This window comes from Magnolia sinica, chromosome 15 (assembly GCF_029962835.1).
Source record: "Magnolia sinica isolate HGM2019 chromosome 15, MsV1, whole genome shotgun sequence".
Classification (NCBI taxonomy): Eukaryota; Viridiplantae; Streptophyta; class Magnoliopsida; order Magnoliales; family Magnoliaceae; genus Magnolia; species Magnolia sinica.
This window is the reverse complement of record NC_080587.1, coordinates 19,379,514-19,406,453: the sequence shown is the minus strand read 5'-3', so window position 1 is coordinate 19,406,453 and position 26,940 is coordinate 19,379,514. Positions and strand designations below refer to the sequence as shown.

Sequence of the window (26,940 nt, the reverse complement as noted above, 5' to 3'; positions counted from 1 at the left end):
AATCTGTTCATAAGGTCACAAAAACCTAGATGAAAAGAAAAAACCAAATATCATATTGATCCAAAACTTCTGTGAACCCAAAAGGCTTTCAATGGTAAACATTCAATCCCCCACTGTTTTTTGCAGTGTGGTCCACTTGATATTTGGATCTGTCTTATTTTTTGGCTCAACGCTCAAAAGTTGTAAGACTCATGTGATATGTGCAGTTATCCAACCACTGATCAGATGGTTATGGTTATCTGATCAGAATGGTTGTCCAAAATGGACGCTGCTCAATGGACTATTTCATTCACATCCATTTTTAATTTGGCATTGATGGAATTCAAAAACTACTCTAATCGTGTGAATTTTGACCCGTGAAAAGAAGGGCGGACCTAACGAACGGCCCAAACGTCCAAATCGATGATTTGGACCGTCTACCTGTTATAAAACTCATCAGGAGTTGACGTAGATTAGAGGGCATTTTCGTAATCATATCACGTGATCCGCATCGTCTCCATCCCATCCTCGACCAACTCCACAATCCGTTAGTTGATTGGGATTGCTTCCCTCTACGACGTGTTGAATCTAACGTCTGTCGTCAGCTTCAAACAAGGGCCGGAATCATGATCTTTTGCTGTACCGAACTTCAGTTCCCAATTACTAAACTAACCCCGGATTAGGATGAGCTTAAATACTAAAACACTGCCGAGAGTCCCCTACAATAGGGTTAATTTAGTCAATATTCGAAAGTTTGGGAAGGCTCCTGTACAGCTGTCATGGTCAAACCGGAAGTGTGGTTGGCGGAGGGAGTTTTTCAGAGCCATTAGCGACAGTTCGAAAAGTGGGCCACAAAAAATGAAATCATTATTTTAATACAACCATTATTAAGTCCGTCGCCACCCACACCCGTCCAGCATGTCTCGCTAGGTGGGCCCCACATGGATGCATGCTCAGATGATTTGACTGGTCCATAATAAAGTGGAAGACATTACGGATGGGCCATGCTCCAAGAATCAAAGACATTGGACATCTCAGTCCCTGAATTTGCAACCGAAATTTGGACCATCGACATGTTTTATTTTCAACAGTCCATTCAAATGCCACGAAATAGATGTTCGGGAGCATCAATCATCTTGAATTTTGGCCAACTGCCCATCGACGGTAGGTATTCACGCCAAATAAAACATAAGTAATTTTTTATTATTTATTTTTTAAATTTTTTAGAAGCGCATAAGAAAGCTTGGTACAATATGAGCTATTTCGTTGAGCTCATAGATTCTATATTAGCCTATGCAAAAACCAATAAATCTTAGATGTATCCAACATCACCTGCTTAAATGGCCTTAAGAAGCTTCCTAAAGCAAACGAAAACCACTCAATTAAGATGGACCATCACACATCTTCACGTCTAAGGATTTTAATCCTAATGCACCCATTCATCTTTGATATCAATAAAATCAAACAGTTGATATTCACATCATTCATCTTCGAGTTATGTCTAATCTGACTGCTCATCTTCAATATTTGTCCAATCAAACCGTGGATCTTCAAGATAGGTCCAATCAGACCATTCATCTTTAAGGTTTATCCAATCCTAGAGTTTTGTGAGTCTAAGTGGGTATAAGACTCTGTGTGCGGTGGATATAACTTCTAGATGTGTGAATCAGGCTATTTCAATACTCAGGTGGTCCACACACTAGGATCCCTACTCATGGCTCAATGGCAGACCCTTTGGGTTTCAAGACTGAAGTCATGGGTTTGAGTACCCAGGTGGCGTGTCTGAGTGTGAGGGTGTCTAAAAACAGAAATTAAAAAGTGATCCACATGCACCGTAATATTTTCATGATTTTGAAAATGATTTTACATGGTGTTGCCCATTTGAGCAGAGTATCAGCTTGATTTTTGTGCTTCTAAGAAAATTGAGGGGTCACACGTGATGGACGGATTGGAGTGAAATCAACAAGGTAGGCCCCACAAGATGCATTGTATGTTAAGCATAACCTTTACTGTATGGAAAAGGGTTTTAGGTCCTGTTTTAGTAGAAACCTTGGACCCTAAAATTACTCATGGTCCACTATCAGTTCCCTGGTGTGGCCCACCTCTGTTTTCAAGTGGTCTAATTTTTGACAGCCAAGTAGAACCTGAGTGGAACATATGATAGACAGATTGATTATCAATAAAACATCATAGTGGCCCCATAAATGGCTTGTAGGTTAATCTTATCCTGCAAAGATATTTTGGATCTGACCACATTTATATGGATGAAAGTAATGAAGGAAAGAACATACTTAAAGATCCAAACCATGAAGATGAGATGTAAAGAATGCTTTTGATTAATTAAGATTTTCAAGAAAAAAAATTTCATCTTCCCAATTCCCAAGAACATTCAAGTGTCGTTTGGATTGGGGGAATTTGAATTCCCCAGTGTTCTAATACCATGACCCTCATGATTATGTGGTTTGGAGGATATCCTGCTTGTTAATTTAAAATTTGAACTTAGACTTAATCACTAGACGCACTTACACTGCACTCATATCCATGTTAACATGCTTAGATACACATTGTACATGTATGGAGCTTTCTATTAGGGCCTGTTTGGCCGGGCCAATCCCATGGGATTAAGAGGGATGGGATGGATTTTAAGGTAATGATGGTGGTGTCAGTGGATTGGTTAAGATCCATGGGATTGCTATATCCCAGGACAAGTTCACTGGGTCTGTTTGGCACGCCCGGCAGATCCCAGGATTTTACCTTCCAATCCGTCCAACCAAGGGATGGGATCAATCTTAGGGCCCGTTTGGCCGGTCGGATTGGAAGGGATTGGAAGTTAAATCACGGGATTGGCCCGGCGTGCCAAATAGAGTCAGTGATCTGATCCCAATCCCATGGGTCTCAAGACAATCCACTGACAACACCATCATTACCTTTAAATTCCATCCCATCCACCTTAATCCATTCAAATTTGCCTGAGATGTGTTTGGTTCGAGGGATTGGAAGGGATGGGAAGATTTAATCCTGGGATTGGCCGGGCGAGCCAAACTGACTGGATATAGCAATCCCATGTATCTCAAGACAATCCACTGACAACACCATCATTACCTAGAAATCCATGCCATCCACCCTAATACCATTCAATCCCTTTCAATCCACCCGGCCAAACGGGCCCTTAAGGTAATGATGGTGATGTCAGTGGATTGTTTTAAGATCCATGGGATTGCTTATAACCCGGGACAAGTTCACCGGGTCTGTTTGGCTCGTCATGCATATCTCGGGATATGGCGATCCCATCCCTCCTAATACCGTGGGATTGGTCTGGCCAAACAGGCCCTAAAGACTTAGGCTCATTAGAAAATCATTTGTTAATTACCTCTTTGAGTGCTCCTATTCTTGTGTACTGATACCATGCTGCAACAACAACAACTAGAACATGCATGAATGAATGCACATGCACAATGCAACAACAAACACTCTGGCAGAACCTGATAGGTGGATTGAAAGAAGACTCGGCAAAAGGTAAGGTATATCCGCAAGCCAGAGAACCCGTAGGAGAGGGATGTAACTATGGGTCAAGCCCCTGGTTCAAGCTAGCCACTCCAACCATGAGTTGGGGTAAGAAGTTACTGAAAGTCCAGCTGATTTCTTTCATTGAGACACTAGCATCATAAATAGATCAGGCCAGCCCATCAGGGCTTTTGAGTCTGGTTCAAGCATATATAGACTTGGGCTTGGTTCCAAACCCAGGGATGGGCTTAGAATTGAAAGTTCAACAACTGTCTACTAATCAAGCCAGGTTCTGCCCTGGTGATTGAGGCCCATCGGCCCCTTTAGGGTGTATTGTTAATTGGGCTGGGCTAGGTCCTCGGTATGGCCATTGGCATGACTATTTTGACATTGAGAATAATAATGGTAATAAACATGAACAAAAATGAAGACATCATGCACTTGGATTTGGTTGAATCATATTAAATTGCATTTCAACACACTGCAGTTTTCCATTTACTCCAAAATTGATAAAGTGAACTCGTGAATTGCTGCTTTCAGAAAGAAATCTCAGCTAATGTATGTCCTGCTCTACAAAAGTAGGTTGCATATGGTGGTGTCCAGTAATTCAATTGCATTAATTACACAGTGAAGTGGAAACAACCAAACAGTAGTTACAATTCAGATACTTCTTGATTGGGTGAGCATTTGCAATTCCACCAAGTTGCATATCGTAAGTTCCAAATTCATCCTTAGAAAATCAGCGTGTGGAATTAAATTGACAGCAAACTAAACCCAGGCAATTAGTTCGAAAACAGTCGTTTCTTAATTTGATGTGTTTATCAGTTGTCTATTCAAACAGAGTCTCGGTAGAGTCAGTATTTCAATTTGAATTGACAGGGAACTGAACTCAGCACATTAGTTACAATTTTCTTATTTATAGATCGGATGAGCGTTTGCAATTCAAATCATTTGTGTATCCATTCATAGCCTTACAGAATCAGTGCACTGAACTGAATCAACACTGAACTGAACTCAGCAAATTGGAGCTGTTTCACATTGGCAAAACTCAAAATACAAGTATGAAGAAAAGTTCAAACAGAGATACCGACACCAAACAGTAAATGAAATGGCCATTCAATTCCTTAACATGAGTAAAGCACATAAAATCTATTTGATAATTTGTAACAAGCATAACAGTTAGACTACAGATGTGTTTTACATGCATTATAAAATAAATACTGCCTCTCTTTCTACCTCTACACAAACATTCATCTATCCATTGGCTTGCTAATTCAATACAAGGATAGAGCTACAAACAGCTAGTAAAGTGACCGTTGCTTCCCAAAACCTATTCAGAAATATCAATGGCTGATCAATTCCTTAACATAAATATCACACATAAAACCTGTTTGATTACTTGTAATTAATAAGCATAACAGTTAGACTGCAGATCTGTTTTACATACATTGGCTTTCTAACTGAACACATGTATAAAGCTACAAACAGCTAGTAAAGTGACCATTCCTTCCCAAAAGCTATTTATGAAGCCTAGCTAGCTGATGAATGCACAAGCGATGAGGAACATCAATGCTCAATTTGAAGAATCCCTTTTGAAGACAAAATTGCCCACCTTTGACAAACAAGAGACCTATTGACTCATTTTCAATTTGGAGCTTGCCCTTATATCTAAGGGTCCACTGCTTGACTGGGCCTGCACGGCTCATGGGTGTATTATCTGGTATGTCAATCTTATAAGCCCTATGGTTGACAGGCAACTGTATAAATATCACATCAATCAGACAATCCTATCTTTCTGAGTAACAGCTAGCCTTCAAGCAAACAGGTGATGAAAAAATTCAGCAAAATAGTCTACACTCAGTAGAGAAAATCAGACAGGTAGGATTCTCCTATCCGCATGGTTTTTGTACAATCACCCACAAGCGATAGATTTGAGCAGACGTGTGGCCTTCATTATCTGACTATGCAGCTTAATTAGGCAGCTCAGATTCTCCCATCAGTGTGTCTTCTGTACAATCATCCCCAACGGTAGGGGCAAGCAGATGGGTGCTGGTCTTGATCATTTGACAATGCAGTCAAGTGGGCCTCATCTATGAATGAACTGAGTCATAGGCCCTCAATTGCAGAGAAGACAACCTTTACTTCGACTTGTATCCCCCTTTTCCCTCATAGACTTGAACATGGATGAGAGGCACCAGGTCCAGCTTCTCTAATCCAAGCTGTTGTATTGAATGGAAGTTTGGTCAGATCCATTCATAGAACGGTATTTGTTGGAAGGAGCAAAATTGCATCCCGGTTGTCAATGGGGAATTGGAGTTTGAGGTTGGACCTGTATCTGAAAATTCCACCAAGTATGCGGCATCTCTGCAACATAACAGTAACTTGGATTCATTTTATTTTATTTTTCCTCTAAAACTAGTGATTAATCACATGCATTAAGAAAACCATGCATGTACCATTGAGCCATCAGAAAGTCGATAACAGTTGATATCTTCACTTAAGCTTCCGTACGTTGCCATGATTAGGTAACTGTAGACAATGATGCCCCTGTAGATATTGCCAAACATTTTCAGAAATATTTCCACTAATATTACTGTTTGAGGTACTATAAAATCCAAAAACAAAGATTTGTATACAGACATTGTTCTCCATTTTGTATAGAGAATCTAAAAGATGGACATGCAAAGGCTCACGAGTATATTATCACCATCATCATCTTAGCCTTTCTCCCAGTAAGTTGGGGTTGACTTTAAATGGTTGATTGGCAAAGAAGGGTCCATGATCAGCTCTCCAAAAGGCATCCGCCACCCTTTTCTAAGCACTTTTCTTTTGAAAATATGATATTATTTTTATAGGCAAATCTGGAAACTAAAATTTTTGCATAAAAAACTGGGTTGCAACATACAACTGATTAGGGTACAACTATCAAACCATTTGTTCAATATTATTCCAGCTATTTTTAATTTTTAATACAACGTATTGGTCTAAGTCCATTATAATTTATCTCAGCCAAATAATCTCTCTCAGTTCCATGGATGCCTTAGCTGTCAGAGATAATATGGAAAAAGCTTCCGCTTATAATGCTAGCTATGACATATAGATCTTGAAAATAAAAAAGATAGAATTACCTAGTGTTCTCGATGTGAATCAAGAGATTTCATTAGAGATTCTTCCATTACTCTGATTTGGAGTGCATTATGGACATTTCCTGGTACGGACCAACAACTGACAAAACAAATAAAAGAAAAAATATAATACTCTGTGAATTTCCATTATTCTGTGAATAAATATAACACTTCATGTTCACACAAATATTTAGGCTACATGTGTGTGCATGTATGCATGCAATACAAAACAACTTTTAACTCTTAGAAACTCCAGCTATAGATAACAACAGCACCTCAATCTATACTTCACTTCAGTGAGCATTTCTTGCAACAGCTGTAGCTGATTTTGCAATTCCTGCACATAATGCAGTGATGCTATAACTGTTAACTGAACTTCTAGAGAATGTTACGGTTACAAGTTGATACATTCCTATGAACATAACCCAATTCTTTGGCTGTAGTGGAGATAGTATATAAATAAAGTAGATAGAAAATTGAAAATATTAGACAATGTATAGAAAAATTTCATTTGATGGAGTTAAGATGAATGCTTCCTGTATCTATACTTCTGCAGAGTACAAACAGAAGGCCCCTCACATGTGTCAGTATGGGATACGTGTATGAGATCCAATCCATTCATCAGGTCCAAGCCTTGGTGAAAGTTTCATAGTTTAAAATATGGTCAATCCACTAATAAGGTGAATAGGTGGGCCAACCATGTACCATTGGTTGTCCATCTTTTAACTATCCATTTTCTCAATACAAGTGTGGTTCACCTGATGAATAGATATACGATCCTAGGTGAAGACACATTCATCATGAGACTAGTGTGATTTAGGGCTTGGATCATCAGTACGTGTTTCAACTTTTCATGAGACACTTGTAATATTGGGTGTCTGCAGATGCATGCCTGCAGGTAGCATGCCTCTTAGGTTAGTGATTCAATTCAACTCTACCTTTTATCAGAAAAAGTTTTCACATCAATCTTGTGATCCTGCCTCTGAATGATTTCTGGAGCCAATGCCAATCAAGAGATATGCACAAACACAACATTAGCCAAGGGAATATAAGAAGCAACAAGACCATATCAAAACACAGCAACACATGTGTACCCCTGATGGTCAACAAAACACTATCTTTGTCAAACTTTTAGAATTCTGTCACTCCTGTTGCAAGTAATTGAAAAGATTTCAGTATTCGTAAATGCATTTCATCGGACAAATGCATTTCAGGGACTAATCTTCGAGTATTTTTAAATGACTACTAAAAACCCATTCACAAACTTTTGTTCGAGATTTCGTTCATCATTTAGGAATGTATTCTGCCTATCACCCGCAATCTCCAATCTCTCTATCTTAATCTTGTTCTTCCCCATCTCAAAACTCTTTCTAGTAACATAATTACTCTCTATTACTCAGACATCTCACATGAGCACATATTACCTAATTCACACTTTATGAAAGCAGTATAATTGCAGAGATGCTCTTTAAATTGAGGGTTCTAGATTACTGAAAATGTAAAAGAACAAGAACAAAGGGAATGCTTCTTATGAAAACAGGTTGCAAGAAACAAAATCCAATTCTTGATTTGATAAAAGAAGTTAGTGAATGGGTTTTGTTCTTTTTGAAATCACATGTCCAACATCAATTGATAGGAATAACAAATAAAGAATAAATTCCCATTATTGAAAATGTAATAAGACTGAGGTGGGCTTTATCAAATGCAAAAACAACAACAATGAAGGCAATAAATTCTACAGGATTGGGTCTGCAAAAGAAAAATCACAATTCACAATTCCAAAAGTATGAAAATCTGATTGCCTACAAAAGAAAGTATGAAATCCCAAATAATTGTTCTCGTAAATAATCACTATTTCCTAAAAGAATGAAAAAGGCAGACAATGAATTCAATTTAATCAGGTCACAATACATAAGACCAATTGACAATTCCAGAGGACAAGTGTGTGTGTGTGTGTGTGTGTGTGTGTGTGTGTGTGTATTTACACACGCACTCACACCCCACCCACACCCACACACTCACACCACAATGGAATTTCACCACAATGGGTACTCAAATCCATGACCTCATGTTGAGACTCTTGTGAGTCTACCACCGAGACATGAGAAAGGACCCTCAGAGGACAAGTATGATGGGCTGTTTTCTTTTCAATAATTAATCCAAAATGGAACTGAAAAACAATTCTAAAGAGAACTTTGGAAAAATTCCAAGACACCCTTAGATGATTTGTACCTCGAAAATTGGTAGTTTCACTCATGTGGGTCACAATGTATAAAGTAAACTGGCCATTCAAACAACTTTTTCTACGCGTCCATTCATCTTGTATGTTGGTGGCCTGATTTTAGAGAAGAAGATCTAAGAGTGGAACATGTGCCTGCATGTGGATGGCAGGGCTTCCATTTGAAATTAGCAAACCCCAATATTTTCCTCTGTAAGAAAGTCAACAATATAGTTAAAAGAACTACTAGGATTCTACACATGAGATTTCTAAGAAGCAAGAGCAACCTTAATTCATTCAAGATAGAGCTCAGCTTCAATGCAGGAATGCACTTCCTAGACGCCTAAGAGATAGCATTATAGAGTCTCCGTCTGCTATCAATTCACGAAAATCTCATCATCTGTTCTAATAGCCAAGAACTTCGCTCTGTTCGAGGATCCCTTCCCCATTAGCTTGAAAAGACAAATTGGATGTTGTTTCTGCCATCCTTAAGCATGCCTCTAATCCCGAACTTCTGTCAGTATTAAGAAACGATCATATAACAATTTAAGAAATCATCCCGAGAACCGATCACCTACAGGCAAGGTACGACACCTTATGGTGTTGTATCCCACCAGCATAGTACATACTGCTTGTGTATAACAGCAGTACTACAAAAATGGTAGGCATCACCATGAAGATCACCTGGCACAAAAATCAGGCCGGTCTGCTCATCAGGTGGGCTATACCATTGGAATCAATGGACAGATGACAGCCTTACTCAACAGACAGGTTTGACCCACCTATTGATCTGATCAGCCTAATTTTTTAGTAGGGGGGCATATATTTTTTCATAGTACTGATTTCCTACACAAGTGGCATGTTGGCAGGAAAACTGTTATGGTACAAGAAGTTGCTAGTAGTTGATCAATTCTCAATCATCCTCCCAACACTGTTCAATAGGCTGTGATGATCAAACCCAAAGTTTCTTACAAGAGAGTGCGACAAGCACTGGAATACGTCTAAGAAATATATCAGCAAAAAAGAAAAAAAGAAAAAAAGAATTCAAAATAAAGTAAAAAGAATAGAGAAGTTGAGTATTAATCTATTGACAATGTAGTACTAAATGAGAAATATTAGCAGGGATCGCAAATAAGCTTACCTGTTCACTCCATGATATGATGAAGCCAACCATACATCTAGGAGGTCCTATAACATATGTACATTGTCAGTTCTTGATGCCCTGTGTATCTCCATTGCACTCCTGAATTACAATTAATTGAAATGATAATAAGTCTCCAAATAATAACTTAGACATTTTTATTGCAGAGTTCCTAAAATGCTCTCAATTTGCATTTTTAGTGAAGAGTTACTCACACCACCCAAGGTCATTTGGATTTTATGGAACCATGTGTAGTTCATACGCGAATACGTCACTTCACCACCCTTTGGGTTGTTTGTTTTCCAAATTCCTATGTGTAGGTGTTTGTTTAAAAAAGATTTATGGCTCATATATATAAGGTCAAATACACTAGTTAGATGCATGTGTTATATCCATGCCATCCATTCATTTTTTTCATATCATTTTAGTCATGAACCCAAAAATAGAGTAGATCCAAAGCTCAAGTGGACCACAACAAAGGAAGCAGTGGGTGGGAGTAATCACACCACCATAGAACCCACTATTTTCTGTTGTGTTGGTTACTCTCACTGCTTCCATTGGTGTGGTCCATTGAAATTTTGATTTGCCTCATTTTTGGGCTCATTTCCTAAAATGATATGATATAATGAATGGACGGTGTAGATATAACACATACATCATGGTGGGGCTCACAGAGTTTTCGCTTCTACGAGGTGGAGCGAGATAAAATTCGTCTTCCGCGAATATTTCAAACAGCCACCTCTACGTATCAATACGCTTTTACCACAGTTTAAAACTAGTACACGGAGCCAAACAGGATGCAAGTAGTTGGGCCATTTTAGCCGCCAGAAGTACTTTCTGCTACAGAATAGTTAAGGAAAATAGAAAATCATGCTTTTGCGGTAAAAATTGGGAAATTAAAAAGCAAAGATAGATAGGTTTAAGTGAGAAGTGCGATACTTACAAAGGGAGGGAAGAGGAATGAAGGAAGGAAGGAGAGCGTTGATGCTATCTTCTCTTCAACCCCAACAGACGACCACACCCTTTGCCTCCTCTCGCGGATTCGGATTCGGATTCGGTATATCCAATGTCGATATCTGGGATGTGCGCTATGTATTGCCAATCCTCGCCTTTCTCCTTCTCGCATCGCTTCTCTAATTGGGGACAGCCATTGATTTCTAGAGTTTGGAGGTTTGTTAGGAGTTGCAACCCGGATGGCAAACACATCAATTTATCACACCCGCCAATGTACAAATACTGAAGCGAGGAAAGGTTTCCTATCCACTCCGGCAGAGCCGTTAGACTTTTCAAACCCCAGATTCTTAGCTCTTGTAGTGTTGTGACATGTTTTAGCCCTTCTGGCAAACATGTCAACTTATCACAGTCCCAGATGTTAAGATATCGAAGGGACATTAGGTGTTGCATATCCTCTGGTAAAGAAGCCAGCTCCGGACATCCCATAATGTACAAGGATTGTAAGGCAGTGAGGTGTTGCAGGCCCCCCATCAAACTCGTTAGGCTTTTACAAAACTGAATGGTAAGATGTTTAAGAGAGCTCAAGCCTTGTAGTCTCAACGACGTTAGAGCATTGCAGTCTTGAATACGTAGCTTCTGAAGAGAGGTGAGGTTTTGTAACTCCTCCGGCAATGATACCAGTTCATCACAGTAATGAACAGACAGAGTCTCTAGAGCAGCAAGGTTTCCAAGCTCCCCCGACAGAGACTCAAGCTTTGGGCATCTCCAAATTTCTAGGGTCAAGAGACGGGTATGATTTGGGAACAACCCACCCGACAACGACCTTAGCTCCTTGAAATCTACAATCTTCAAGTAGGAAAGCGAGGTTAGGTTTGCCACTGAACCTAACAACATCTCGTTACTATCATTCAACGTCAATATTTTCAGAGACTGAAGGCATGGAAGTGTTGTTAACTTTGGGCATCCGACGACAGATAGTTCATTAAGGCAGGGGAGTACTTCTCTTCCGTTGAATCCTGACCACTCCTCTAAATTAGGCATATCTTCCAACCTGAGTTTTTCCAGTGACGGGAATCCCTCTGCAACATTGTCACCATAGAAATGGTTGCCAATAGATTTCACAGCATGCATTCCCTGTATCACAAGAACCTTAAGCAATGGTAATTGGCCAAGCTGGGGGAGCTGTTCGCATCTTCTGCAATTGATCAGTGAGATTTCAACCAGATTCGAAGAAGTCATCCAATGTGGAAATCTGACACCCACGTACCCTTTGACCTCCAACCTTTTGAGATTCGGATGTGGTCGGAGACCTTCAAGGGTTTCCTCAACATTTCCTGCCAACTTAATATCAATATCCTGACCCCTTGAACCCCATGAAAAGCATAACTTATGAAGGTTTGGCTTCTCCTTCAAGTTTGCTTCCTGTGCATCTGCTCTACACATCACGTTCTCGAGGTTTCGAATAATCAAGCTTCCTCGAAGGTTTAGGTCTTGCAGCTCTTTTATACCACATCCTCTATCCTTACCAATGATGAATATTGGCAAGGTCTGAAGGGACTTTAATTCTTTCATATTAGCTGGCATATGGGTCCATCCCTGATGTGGACTGATTTCAAGATGTCTTAAGCTAGTCATATTGCTCATGTCCCTGGGTAACTCTGCAAGTTCATACAACTCCAGTAGTCTCAAGGTTTGCAGATGATGAAGGGTGCTGATGGATTCAGGAAGGGATTTTATATCAGTATCAGACAGGTCGAGGTATCTTAAGTGTTTCAACTTGCCGATTGAAACCAACAACTGCTTAGTAACACTGGATCTGCTTAAATCTAACACGCGTAAGCACATAAAATGTACAAAATGATCACGAGGGATGCTGAAACTATATCCTTCAAGCAGCAGCAGTGTTCGCAAATGGTTTACTTTCCTTAAGGCCTTGGGGAATGTTCGGACCTTCCCGCTATACCCACACTCCAAGGACAAACGGCGAGATATGTTATGGATGCTCTCTGCATTCTCAACCTGCAGAATTGAGCATTCAGTCCCTGCAACAAAACATGCAAGATCATGCATTAGGTCATGCATCTTGCACCATACTATATTCCCATCGTCATCTTTCTCAACATCCTGAAAGAAGGACCGCCATAATAGATTATTGAAATACTCTCCACCGATGTTTTCCATGTGGTTACTTCCGACTGATGATTGAATGAAACCTTCGGCCATCCAAAGTTGGATCAGTTTCTCCTTTTCGATTCTATAATCTTTTGGAAATAATGAGCAGTATGCAAAGCATTGCTTCAAATGTGATGGCAGATGATAATAACTCAACCTTAGGGCAGGTAAAATGTGATTCTCTTCTTCAGGTAGATTCCAAATCTCACTTTCTTTGACAAACAACCACTGGCTTTCCTCTGTTTTATGGTACATCAAGCTTCCGAGTGACTTCGCCACCAAAGGAACACCCTTGCACTTCTTCACAATTTCCTTTCCGAGTATTACAAGGTTCGGACGTTCTTGTCTTTCATGCCCAAACGCACGTTGCCTGAACAGAGACCAACAATCATCATCTGATAATGTTTGCAAATGGTGTGAAGGGAGAGTGCCCATGATTGAAGCAACTTTTTCACTACGGGTAGTAACTATAATTTTACTACCCCTGGCACCTCTGACAGATTTTTTGAGTGAATTCCACTTCTCAGGACTTTCCTCCCACACATCATCCAACACGAGTAAAAACTTCTTCCCACTGAACTTTTCTTGGAGGCTATGCTGCAGTGAATCCATGCCTTCGAGATCACATTTGCTACCATTTGCTGATTCAATGATTAATTTTATTACCCTCATCACATCGAAATTGTCCGACACACAAACCCATATTCTTAGCTCGAACTGCTTGGTTACCCTCTCATCATTGTAAGCGAATTGAGCAAGTGTGGTCTTCCCAAGGCCCCCCATACCGACTATGGGGATGATCGAGACATCTTCTTGAGTACTAAAATCAATCAACGACTCTACGATTTTCTTCTTATCTTCATCTCTGCCAAAAACTTCTGACTCAATCAAAGAGTCTGTTTGCAGTCTCTCTTCAATATTGAATGGAAGATCTACAACTCTGTCACTCAAATGGAACTTCCTCTCCTCTGCAATCTCATATAATCTCTCCCCAATCTCCTTTATCCTACTCCCCATCCTTAGGCGAAATACAAGTGAGTTCGGAAAAGAAAAGAAGTTGCGCACCCTATTCATTGTATCAGACTGAGTCCTCACTTTCTGCCGAAAAACTTCTGTTACAAACTCATCTATCAAATCATCTGCATCATAGGCCACACCCTTAAGCTTCCTTAGCCAATCCCTCAGCGCCTCGCTCTGCACTTGCTGCTTGTCCGCGTCTCGAAGTACCGCTTGGATCGTTGACAACGTGCTCTCCAGCTTCCCCAACTCTTTCTTGACACCCCATGCTGTTTCAAACTGTTGCAGAAGTAGAGAATTCAAGTTCCCCATCATTGTCTGAACAAGAGCGGAGAGAAATACTTCTGCCATCTTTTCTTGGTACTGTAGAAATGCCAAAGAATTGAAATTGGTGATAAATGTGGAAGGGAAAATAATCAAACTGTGGACCTATATACTATTTTCCATCAAGTGGGAGAAAAATGAATAAAAAGAGAGATAAAGAAAGAACATGGAAAGCACCAAGATGCCAATGTTGTTGCTTTAATAATATCAATGCGATGAGCCAATTTCCTTGAGAAAGCAGATACTTTTAATTGATCATATTTCAATAGCAAAAGGAAGCTCTCCGGCTAGAATACCTCAAGTTGTGTTCACTGCAATCTCCACCATAGATATGTATGGTGACCATGATTGTAACTGGTCACTTGAAGGGGGCCATTTGTTTTGTTTTGTTTTGTTTTTTTTTTTTTTTAATTTTTTAATTTTTTTTGTCATGGGTTTAGTGATGTGATACAATTTGAGGTACAACCATAGACATGCATGCTTCATCTCATGTGCCCTGTCAATCATGGGCCACAGCCCAAAAGCCTCTATGATCAAACAATCACAACAATCCCATCTACAACCTCTCTTTAACATAAATGGGTAATCATATTCCTTTTTTCCTAATGGAGAACCATGGACAACTGATCAGATGGTTAGAAACATCAAGTACCCAGTACAGAAACAATGGTATGCAGAAGCTTGAAATAAGTTAAAAGGTGATCCAGACAGCCATCAAGCCTGCATGGCCCATCACAATTTAGAGATGAAAATATCTTTCTAGCTGGATGGCGTCACTCCTCTGACTCCTGGAATTTTCAACATCACTGTGACAACTAGTGCAATTTTTTTGCTCTCTGACTCCTAGATGCATTGCTTAAATTCTAAGGTTTAAAATACAGATGTATAAAAGGAACAAATGATCTCTTTGGGCAGGGAATCATCCGGCACAATCAGGACCAATTCAGGTGGGCCCGTGTCTAAAAATATGTTCATGCCGAGCAGCTAATGACCTTGCAAGTGACGAAGGAATTCCATGTTTGATTCAAAGAAATCCTTCTCAGAAGAAGAGACTGGTTATGAGAAGAGATTGGTCAACCTTGACATAGATTTTAGATATTTTTGCATTCAGCCACCTCCCTTTTGGGCCATAATCCCAAAATGGCCCAATTTTAGACTCTTTGTGAAAAAACAGCTGCCTTTTCCATATTTGACAATTGACTAACAGAACGCTGCTTGTCCAAATAGAAAATCGGATCCCCCGGCCCCCATTTTCTTCAGCTCATTAAACTCATATTTTCCACTGTGATAGAAATCCATCCCGTGCACTAGTTTTTCCAACTTATTTTAGTTGGTGGGCCCAACATGATGAAGATCCAAAATTAAAATGGGCTACATGGCTTGAAACATTGGTATTGAACACCCAAATGTTATAATGGAGGAGCTCCAAAAACTCGTAATGTGTTTGAGAAATTCAACCTATTCACCATTTTTGTTGGCTCATTTTAGAGGGTGGGCCCAAATATGAGGCAATCCAACTTTCAAGTGGACTGCACAACTCAGAACAATGGTATTTAACACTTATTTAGAGGAGCTCCAAAAACTCAGTGGCCAGTGTAATGTTTTTAAGAAATCTAGCCCCTCTGCCAATTTCTCTAGCTCATTAGGGGGTGGGCCCAAATATGAGGCAGATCTAACACTCAACGACCATATGACTTGAAACAATGGTATTGGACTCCCACTGTTGAAACTACACCATTGCACCTTTGAAATATAAATTCCCCACCCCGGTGGGATGCAGATTGGGTACTACCCCCACCAGGACCTAGTTAGAGTCAGACGGTCCTGACAGGGGCTTTATAAGGTCCACTGTGATCTGTATGTTTTATTTATGCTCTCTATCCATTTTGACAGATCATTTTAGAGCATGAGCACAAAAAGAAGGCATATTGAAGGCTCAAGTGAACCACACTACAAGAAGAAATGGGGATTCAACACCTATTGTTGAAAACTTGTTGGGGACTACAAAAGTTTTGTATCAAACTAATATTTATGTTTTCCCTTCATCTACATCTATGTGACCTTATAAATATGTTGGATGACAAATAAACATCATGGTGGGTGTCATTGTCACCATTACTTCCTGTAGTATGGTCCACTTGAGCATCCGATTTGCATCCTTTTTGGGATCTTGACCTAAAATGATATGTCAAAATGGATGGACGACACGGATAACACATACTTCATAGTGGGCCCCATAGAGCACCCAAGAGGACGGTCCATCTCTAGCTAGGTCCTAGTGGGAATCGCACCCAATATGCATCCACTTTGATGTTTTTGAGAAATACGCCCTCCTGGCCATTTTTGTTCGCTCATTTTAGGTATAGGCCCAATTATGAGGCCCAATAATCTTTTGAAATATCCATCCCGCCAATCATTTCTCCATATGATTTCCGGGGGGTGGGAATGACCTTATGGCCGGTATGGATGTCATATAAACAACATGGTGGGCCCTGGGAAATTTTCAATTGTGGCCATTCAATCTCCACTGTTTCCTTCAATGTGGCCCACCAAAGATTTGGATCTGCTTCATTTTTTGGCCCACCCACTAACATGAGTTGTTAAAAAATGGATGCCTGGGTTGAATTTCTCAAAATGTATCATTGTGAGCCCTACCTTCATCATGGGGTAAGGCGACTTAGATGGCATATAAATATCACAATACGTTTCAACACTCGGCATTGCGCTCCTTATTATTTCATCCTATGTGGCTCACGGAGTTTTGGATTTGCCTCATTTTTGGGCCACCCATTATTATGAGCGAGAAAAACAGATGGATGGGGTGATATCTCAAAAACATCATGATGGGTCCTAGGTAGGTTTCAATGGTGGGCCTCATTATCCCCACTTTTTCATTGGTGTGGTTGACCTGAGCTTTGGATCAGCTTTATTTTTGTGGTTGACCTGAGCTTTGGATCAGCTTTATTTTTGGGCTCATGCCCTAAAATGAGCTGGTAAAACAGATGGACCGTATGGATAAAACACATACATCATATGGCCCAAAGATTTGTGGCCCAGTACTATGTAATCCAGTTAACATTCAATGCATGATGCATGCATTAATAATGAGTTTCAATTGAATGGAAGCCCTTGAAACGCTTAGGCCCACCATGATGTTTAAGACTATTTTCATCCCATTCTGCCTTGTCATTTTAGGGGGTGGGCCAAAAAATGAGGCAGATCCAAAACTGAAGTATGCCACAAGGCAGGAAGGTGCCAACACTGACTGTTCATAGAAGTTTTGGATCAGGATAGTATTTTTGCGTTTTCCGTTCATCCCTATGTGAATGATCTTATGAACATTTTGGATGGCATATAAACATCACAATAGACCCTTGGAAGGTTACAATGGTACATATTTTCCTCTTTACTATTGCCTGCATGTGGCCAACTTGAGTTTTGGATTTCCATCATTTTTAGGCTCACAAACTAAAATGATATGATGAAATTGATGGGTGATACTGTAGATTTCTTACAAACAATGGGCCTCACCTAGCTCGTGAGTGCCGGGTATGGCCTCACTAATGAGGCTAGTGTGCACTGTTCGAAATGCTTTTAAACGAGAGACTAAATGTTAATGATGGGGATTTGACAGTGAAAATGGTAGATGGTTCTATAAAATATAGTTTAAAAATAGGAAGTTTTATTCTATAGGACAAAATATAGCAACCATTAGAAAAATCCCTAGATTTTAAGAGGGCTATTAGCTCACCTTCTTCTTTTTTTTTTTCTTTTTTTTCTTTTTTTTTTAAAGTGGACCTAATGTAGTATGAGGATCAAGCATACTCCTAATACACATGGACCAAAAGAAGCCTAATGAGAAATCAACAAAAATTCAGTATAATTGTACTGGTCAACCTTGTGGTTGACATGTTGAAATTTCACCAGAAATTTCGAATTGCTTGTTGACCGATTTCTATCAGTTTAGAAAGGTCGAAATATTGTTTGACAAGTTGAAATATTATTTCAGATTGCTTGCTAACTGATTTTTGCCAGTTTAGATAGGTTGACAAATCTTGTCAATGGGTCAAAATCTAGTTCGATGGGTCGAAATCTAGTTCGATAGGTCGACAAATCGATTGATAGGTTAAAAATCACATATATATATTTTTTATTTAAATCTTTGGACATTTTTTGGTTGTTTTGACCTGTCAACTCGGCAGGTCAACGATAGGCATGCAGGTAGCAAAATTTTACCTATTTTTTCTAAAATTATTTTCTTATTCAATTAGGGATCTTTGATTACGATTTTAGGGTTCATTTAGGGTTATTTAAAGGTGTTAAAATCTTTTTTTTTTTTAATTATATTTTATCTATCAATGAAAACTTTTAAGAAATTCTATTTTTTCTCGTGGATTCAAGATATTCTCTTGTAGATTCAAGGTATTTATCAATCGAGGAAGACGGTGATCAACCTCATCACGTCCTCCCCTGCGTCAGAACCCTACCTTTATGTTTATCTATTGTTTGATAAGGCTAATGTGGCTCATGGGTGGATCCTCTTATATGTCAATCTCACAAAGTCTACGGTTGATGGGCCACTATATAAATATGACATCAATTGGATGATCCTATCCTTCTAAGTAACATCCTGGTACTCATACAAATCAGCTTAAATTCTACATTAAATGGAGAATAACAGAGAATGTCAGATAGATTCTCCCATGAGTTTGTTTTTCCAGGTGAGCTGATGGGTGTTCTTGATCATCCGACCATGCTCCATTCATGAATGGACTGAGCAAAAGGTGGCTAGCCATCAATTTCCATTAAGATAGTCAGTGCTTCAATTTGCATCTCCATTTCTCTCTTCGGAGGATAGATTAGATTTCATGACGTGACAATATATGCTGGCATGTGGCATGAGAAAGCTCTTTTAAAAGAACCAAGGGTAGCCATCAAGATCAATACTTCTACTTGTGACGGAGGGAGGGACATGATGAGGTAGATCATCATCTTCCCCAGGGGATATCTACTTCAAATCCACAGAGCTCTCTAAACTCCTTACAGAGCTTCCTCCAATCCATGAGGGGTAAAAGTAGAAATAATTTCTAATAAATTTGAAATAAATTGATTGATAATAAAAAAATGAAATTACAATCCTCTAAATAATAAACTCAAACTTAAGACGTATTTTTAGACTAGAATCCAACTTAAACACCCTAAAAACGTGACTTACTATAAATAGTAAACGTACTATTTATAGATAGTCATGATTTCTACTAGGCTTCATAGTTTTCATCCAAAGATAGTAAGTGTCCAATTTGGGCTAACCACGTTATTCCCCTAACTTTTCTAAGCTATTTTCATGTTGGGCATGCCTCTTACAGCTCAAAAGATCATTAGTTCTACTCTAGATAAAAATGACTATTTATGGTAAAAATCAAAATAAAAGGGACTTTTGACTGTTGATATGATGGAATCTCGCAAATCCGGCATGGGCAACTCGGTGTAGTGGGTTGGTTGGCTAAAGTAGCTTCTCCTATTCCAAAATCATATATGATATGTCGAAAAACTCATCCTAGGTTTGCGAGATACAACTGTTTTAAGGTTTTGACGGCCCGGATCACTTCTGCCTCGGATCAGGCCTTCTCTGGTCCATCTTTACCATGAAAGTGTTTGTGACCTGTCCTACATCAATTTGCTAAGACCGTGCTTGGATTTACGATTGACATTAATTAAAATAATTTAAGATTGAATAAAGACTAGTGAACGGTCACAATCATTTTCACCATTATAGGGATCAGAGGAATATGTACCAAATGACCCTAATGCCCTCTATTGTGTAAGAGGACACTAGACAAGAATTGGACCATCACGGTCCATGTATGACATCTAAATCGTCCAGAGGATGCTCCACCAAAAAAATTGGACACCTAAAATATTAGGCTAAATGGGCCATAACATAAGCCTCCAAATATTCATGGTTGACCACTTGATGGTTGGATTGACATGATTTATAAGACATCTCATTTACTTAGTGGAGTGAACCATCTGGTTAGGTTTTTGAGCCATGGGTTTGTTGATGGTACACTGCGTACTAAATATATTGTGCCACTATGGGTGGTACCTCCATCGTTGGAGTGTACAATAATCACCTCACGATCAAGGATTCTCCATGATCCTCGACCAACTATTTTTCGTCACTGGATCCTTCCTCAGCAGCTTGTTCATCTTCATTAAATCCAAGGCCTTCTTTTACTGCATCACCTTTAGTGCCACTTCGTTAATGGCCAAGTGGGCTGCAGAGCATTGAGGACGGGTGTTTGATAAGTGGCTCGATTGGCCTCAGCAGTAACAATTATTCGGCCTTGGCCAGCCATAAGGATTCAGAATCATACTCGGACCCACTGTTGTGGATGCCGCAGATTAAGGCCTAAATGAACCATTCCCCATGTCACAATTTGCGGTTATAGGAGGTTGAGGACGTCCTCCTACTAGTTCCTTTCCTTTAGCCAGCGTTAAATCTTGCATGGGGCCCGTCATGGAGGACCGATTCGAAGGATAATGCCGCTAGGGATTCTTACAAGTTGCATTTCTGCCCTAACCACCAACTGAACCACTTCATCCATGGTCTTGACCAGGTGAATCTGAACTTGGTCCTGAATTGTCGATCTTAAATCGCCTATGAACTGCATTACCTTCTGCGATTCGGTCTCCAACAAGTCATTCCGCGTTGCTAACCATTGGAATTCTTCAGTGTAATCTGTGATGGTTTGATTCCCCTGTCGACAATTTTGGTATTGCTGGAATAATACCTGCTTGTAATAACTGGGGAGGAATTGTGATTGAAGAATGTGTCTCATCTGTGGCCATAATTGGATGGGCGCCCTATTCTGTCGAGCATGTGAGAGTTGTAATTGCTCCTACTACGCAGAAGCACCGGATTTTAATTTGAATGCTATTAATTTTACCTTTTTATGTTCCAACACGTCCATGTAATCAAAATATCATTCTACTTTGGTTAACCAGTCGAGAAAATCTTCTATACGCAATAAGTCATTAAAACTAGGAAGTTCTGCCTTTCCCCAGTAGTCTCTCTCAGCATGATCTAGTCGATCGCCTCCATGGATCGGTCGTCGGGCAAAGCTGTCATCGATATCCTCGTCGCTAGAGCTCGATGTGATGAGGTGATCACCATCTTCCTCAAGGATAACTACTCTGAATCCATGGAGTTTCTTTGGACTTCTCACAAAGATTCCTCGAATCCATGATAGAAGAAAATAGAAATAGTTTCTAATTATTCAAAATAAATTGATTGATGATAAAAAAAAAATTTTATAAAAAAACCTAAATTACAATCCTTTAAATAGTGAAGTCCAACTTAGGAAGAAGTTTTAGAATCAAACTCCCTAAAAATGTGACTTACTATAAAATAATAAACTTACTATTTATAGATAGTCATGATTCCTACTTGACTTCATGGTTTTTTGCCAGAAATAGTTAGTGTCCAATTTGGCTTAAGCATGTTATTCTCCTAATTTTTCTAAGCCCTTTTCATCTTGGGCACGACTCCTAAAACTCAAGATCAAAAGTTATGATCGTATTAAAACTTAGTATTTATAGTAAAAATGGAAATAAAATGGACTTTTGATCTTCGATCTAATGAAATCGCAAGTTTGGCGTGGGCTGCCCAGTGTGCAGGGTAGGTTAGCTAAAATAGCTTCTCCTACCCTAAATCATATAAGATACGTCAAAAAACTCATTCCGGTTTGCGAGCTAGACTATTTTAAGGTTAGGATGGTCCTGATCACTTCTACCTCCCGCCGAGCCTTCTTTACTTCTAGTTCATCTTGGCTATGAAAGTGTTTGCGCCCCGCTCTACATCACATGAGTTGTTAAAAAATGGATAGTTGGGTTGAATTTCTAAAAATGCATCATGGTGAGCCCTACCTTCATCAATGGGTCAGGCAATTTTGATGGTCATATAAATATCACAATGGATCCCGAAAGGTTCCTTATTTCATCCTGTGTGGCCCACTGAGTTTTGGATTTGCCTTATTTTTGGGCCACCCTTTATTATGAGCTGGCAAAAACAGATGGATGGGGGTGGATTTCTCAAAAACATCATGATAATCCTAGGTAGGTTTCAACTGTGGGCATCATTATCCCACTGTTTTCATTAGTGTGGTGGACTTGACCTTTGGATTAGCATTATTTTTAGGCGTAAGCCCTAAAATGAGCTGCTAAAACAGATGGACTGTATGGATAGAACACATACATCATATGGCCCCATAGATTCGTGGCACAGTGCTACCGAGTAATCCAATTAACATTCATGCATGGATGCATGCATTAATAATGAGTTTCGATTGAATGGCAGCCCTTGAAATACTCTGGCCCACCATGATGTTTCTGACAATTCCACCCCATTCTGCCAGGTCGTTTTAGGGGGTGGGCCAGAAAATATGGCAGATCCAAAACTGAAGTATGCCACACGGCAGGAAGCAGCGCAAACACCGACTGTTCAATCATTTGTGGGCCCCACTATGGGGCCGTAGAAGTTTTGGATCAGGATAGTATTTCTGTGTTTTCCATTCATCCCCATGGGAATGACCTTATGACCATTTTCGATGGCATATAAACATCACAATAGACCATTGGAAGGTTTCAATGGTAGAGATTTTCCTTCTAACTATTGCCTGCCGTGTGGCCAACTTGAGTTTTGGATTCATTTTTGGGCTCACAAACTAAAATGATACCATGAAATTGATGAATGGTGTGGATTTCTTACGAACAATGGGCCTCACCTAGCTCGCAAGTGTCGGGTATGGCGTCACTAATGAGGCTAGTGTGCACTGTTCAAAATGCTTTTAAATGAAAGACTAAATGTTAATGATGGAGATTAACAGTGAAAACAGTAGATGGTTCTATAAAATATAGTTTGAAAATAGGGCGTTTTATTCTTTAGCACAAAAGACAATGGCCAATAGAAAAATCCCTAGATTTTAAAAGTGCTATTGGCTCACTTCTTTTATGGACCTAATGTTGGACGAGGATCAAGCACAATTCCTAACTCAAATGGACGGGAAGAAGCCCAAGCAGATATCAACAAAAATTGAGCATAAATGGACCGATAAACCTTTGTGGTCGATGTGTTGAAATTTCACCTGAAATTTCATATTGCTTGTTAGCTGATTTCTATCAGTTTAGAAAGGTTGAAATATTGTTTCAAATTGCTTGTTAGCTGATTTTTGCCAATTTCGACAGGTTGACAGATCTTGTCAACGGGTCCAAATCCAGTTTGATAGGTCGATAAATCCGGTTGATAACATAAATTTTTGTTTAAATCTCTAGACGCTTTTTGGTTGTTTCGACCTGTCGACTCGATAGGTTGACAGGCGGCAAAAATTTGCGTATTTTTCTAAAATTATTTTCTTATTCGATTAGGACTCACTAATTACGATTTTTAGGGTTTGTTTAGGGTTATTTAAAGGTGTTAAACTTTTCTTTTTTTATCTATCAATTAAAACTTCTTAGAAATAGAAATTCTATTTTTATCGTGGATTCAAGATTTTCTCTCGTGGATTCAAGGTATTTATCAATTAAGGAAGACGGTGATCAACGTCATCATGTCCTCCCCTACGTTAAGACCCTACCCTTATGTTTATCAATTGTTTGACAAGGCTAACGTGTCCCATGGGTGGATCCTCTAATCTGTCAATCTCACAAAGCCAACGGTTGATGGGCCACTGTATAAATATGACATCAATTGGATGATCCTATCCTTCCAAGTAACATCCTAGTACTCATAAAAATCAACTTAAAGTCCACATTCGATGGAGAATACAAGAGAATGTCAGTTAGTTAGATTCTCCTGTGAGTTTGTTTTTTTGGGCGAGTTGATGGGTGGTCTTGATCATTTGACCATGCTCCATCCATGAATGAATTGAGCAAAAGGTGGCAAGCCATCAATTGCCATTAAGATAGTCAGTACTTCAATTTGCATCTCCATTTCTCTCTTTTGATGGACAGATTAGATTTTAGTACCATGACAGTATACGCTCATATGTGGCATAACAAAGCTCTTTTAAAAGAATCCAGTGTAGCCATATCAATACTTCTACTTGTGACACAAGGAGGGATGTGATGAGGTCGATCACCATCTTCCTCAAGGGATATCTACTTCGAATCCACGGAGCTCTCTGGACTTCTCACAAAGTTTCCTCGAATCCACGAGGGATAAAAGTAGAAATAGTTTCTAATAAATTCCAAATAAATTGATTGATAAAAAAAAAAAAAACATGAAGTTACGATCCTTTAAATAATAAACTCAAACCTAAGACGTAGTTTTAGACTCAGACTCCAACTCAAACACCCTAAAAACTTGACTTACTATAAATATTAAACTTGTTATTTATAAATGGTCATGATTTCTACTCGACTTCATGGTTTTTAACCAAAAATAGTAAGTGTCCAATTTGGGCTAACCACATTATTCCCTAACTTTTCTAAGCTATTTTCTTGTTGGGCATGCCTCTTACAACTCAAAAGATAAAAAATTCTACTCTAGATAAAAATTACTGTTTATAGTTAAAATGAAAATAAAAGGAACTTTTGACCATCGATCTGATGGAATCTCGCAAATTTGGCATGTGCAAGCTGGTGTAGCGGGTTGGTTGGCTAAAGTAGCTTCTCCTATTCCAAAATCATATATGATATGTCGAAAAACTTATCCCAGTTTGCGAGATACGACTGTTTTAAGGTTCCGACGGTTCGGATCACTTTTGCCTCGGATCAGGCCTTCTCTGGTCCATCTTTACCATGAATGTGTTTGTGACCTGTCCTACATCAAATTGCTAAGACTGCACTTGGATTTACGATTGACATTAATTAAAATAATTTAAGATTGAATAAAGACTAGTGAACGGTCACAATCATTTTCACCATTATAGGGATCAGAGGAATATGTACCAAATGACCCTAATGCCCAGTATTGTGTAAGAGGACACTAGACAAGAATCGGACCATCACGGTCCATGTATGACATCTAAATCGTCCAGAGGATGCTCCACCAAAAAAATTGGACACCTAAAATATTAGGCTAAATGGACCATAACATAAGCCTCCAAATATTCATGGTTGACCACTTGATGGTTGGATTTGCATGATTTATAAGACTTCTCATTTACTTAGTGGAGTGAACCAGTGTTGGTAGCAAAAACTCAGTATTTTTAAGTATCAAATTTTCAGGAATGGAGATAAGAACAGATTTCTCACAATAATCTAAAGATAGATGGTTAAGATCTTACCTTGGCACGATCACAATCGTCAAAACAGATTTTTATGGGAAAGAGTTTGATTCCGATCTGATCCTCTAAACTAAGAACTATCTCACCGAACTATTTCACTTCAAAGAAGCCAAGACAACCCTGTCAAATAATGTATTAGGAGCAGAGAGTGAAAAAAACCATTCACACAAGTGAACCACAGCACACTTGTGATGATGGAGAAGAGGAAGAGGGAAGATAGATGAAAATGAAGAAAGAATTTTCTCTACTACCTTTCTCTACACACAGGTAATAATGACCAAAGGAAAGGACGGAAGGTAATGAAAATGTGGAATTGAAAAATTATGAAATTGTGGTTTATCTGATATTTTCTATATGAGGGGAAAAAAAACGACTTAAAGATAAGCATAAAGAAAGCACATGGAAAGTGCTGATGCTTTTATGGTGGGCCACCTTCCTTAATAATGTATAGACTGACCTCAAAGACACATCGAATTGTGTTCATCAAATCTATACCATGGCCACGCATGGTGATGATATTGATTGCAATTGGTCACTTGATGGGACCATCTTGTTAGGTTTTTGAGCCATGGGTTTGGGATGGGATACAACTGTTGTATGTAGTGTGGCCCACCAAAGCTATGGATTGACTTGATTTTTAAGCCCGTGGCCCACCATGGAACGATGCATCTAGCTGATTGGGTAGATGTTCGACACACATCACGATGGGACCCACACAGCTAGACCTCAAATATATATATATATATATATATATATATATATATATATTCCACCTAACTAAGATTCCTTACCGTACAATAATTTAAAGTGACCCCGAGTGCCATCTGATCTGGACGCCAGCGGATGAGGTGTTGCCTGGTAACACGTTAGTGGGTGTTCTGCTAACCTTGGGCACACCTTGATGTATGTATTATATATCAATGCCGTCCATCAGCATTTTAGGATCATTTTATTAAATGGTCTCAAAAATTAAGCAGGTAAAAATCTCAGTTGAGCCACACCACAAGAAACAGTGTTTATTAAATGCTTACCATTAAAAAACTACCTAGGGCCTAGGGCCCACTGTAGTGTTTTTTTCTATCCAACCTGCTGATAAGGTCTAACAGAACTTAAGGAAGGGAAAATACGAGGATCAGCTTTATCTGAAACTTTTATAGCCCACAATAATTTTTTAATGATCATTCACCACAGTTTTTAGTAGTGTGGTCCAACTGGGAT

At 39.3% G+C, this 26,940-nt stretch overlaps 1 protein-coding gene and 2 long non-coding RNA genes across 4 annotated transcripts; all 3 read right to left on the bottom strand.

Annotated features, from left to right (window-relative positions):
* Positions 1–4,687: 4,687 nt before the first annotated feature.
* LOC131227321 (uncharacterized) lies at positions 4,688–7,582 on the bottom strand. Of its 2 annotated transcripts, XR_009162192.1 has the most exons (4): positions 6,884–7,582; positions 6,612–6,708; positions 5,940–6,030; positions 4,688–5,847 (listed from the first exon to the last, which is right to left on the bottom strand). It is a non-coding gene; the product is annotated as an uncharacterized LOC131227321 (long non-coding RNA). The 2 variants fall into 2 exon arrangements; XR_009162191.1 differs by having other exon boundaries at positions 4,689–5,847; positions 6,612–7,582.
* Positions 7,583–8,588: 1,006 nt separating this feature from the next.
* On the bottom strand, positions 8,589–9,512 carry LOC131227487 (uncharacterized). The gene is made up of 2 exons (XR_009162314.1): positions 9,114–9,512; positions 8,589–9,037 (listed from the first exon to the last, which is right to left on the bottom strand). It is a non-coding gene; the product is annotated as an uncharacterized LOC131227487 (long non-coding RNA).
* A 1,065-nt stretch (positions 9,513–10,577) lies between these two features.
* Positions 10,578–25,924, bottom strand: LOC131227797 (putative disease resistance protein RGA3). Its single transcript, XM_058223621.1, has 2 exons — positions 25,723–25,924; positions 10,578–14,473 (listed from the first exon to the last, which is right to left on the bottom strand). Exon 2 carries the CDS (start codon positions 14,459–14,461, stop codon positions 10,955–10,957), a length of 3,507 nt encoding a protein of 1,168 aa, XP_058079604.1. The 5' UTR covers positions 14,462–14,473; positions 25,723–25,924; the 3' UTR covers positions 10,578–10,954.
* Positions 25,925–26,940: the final 1,016 nt, after the last annotated feature.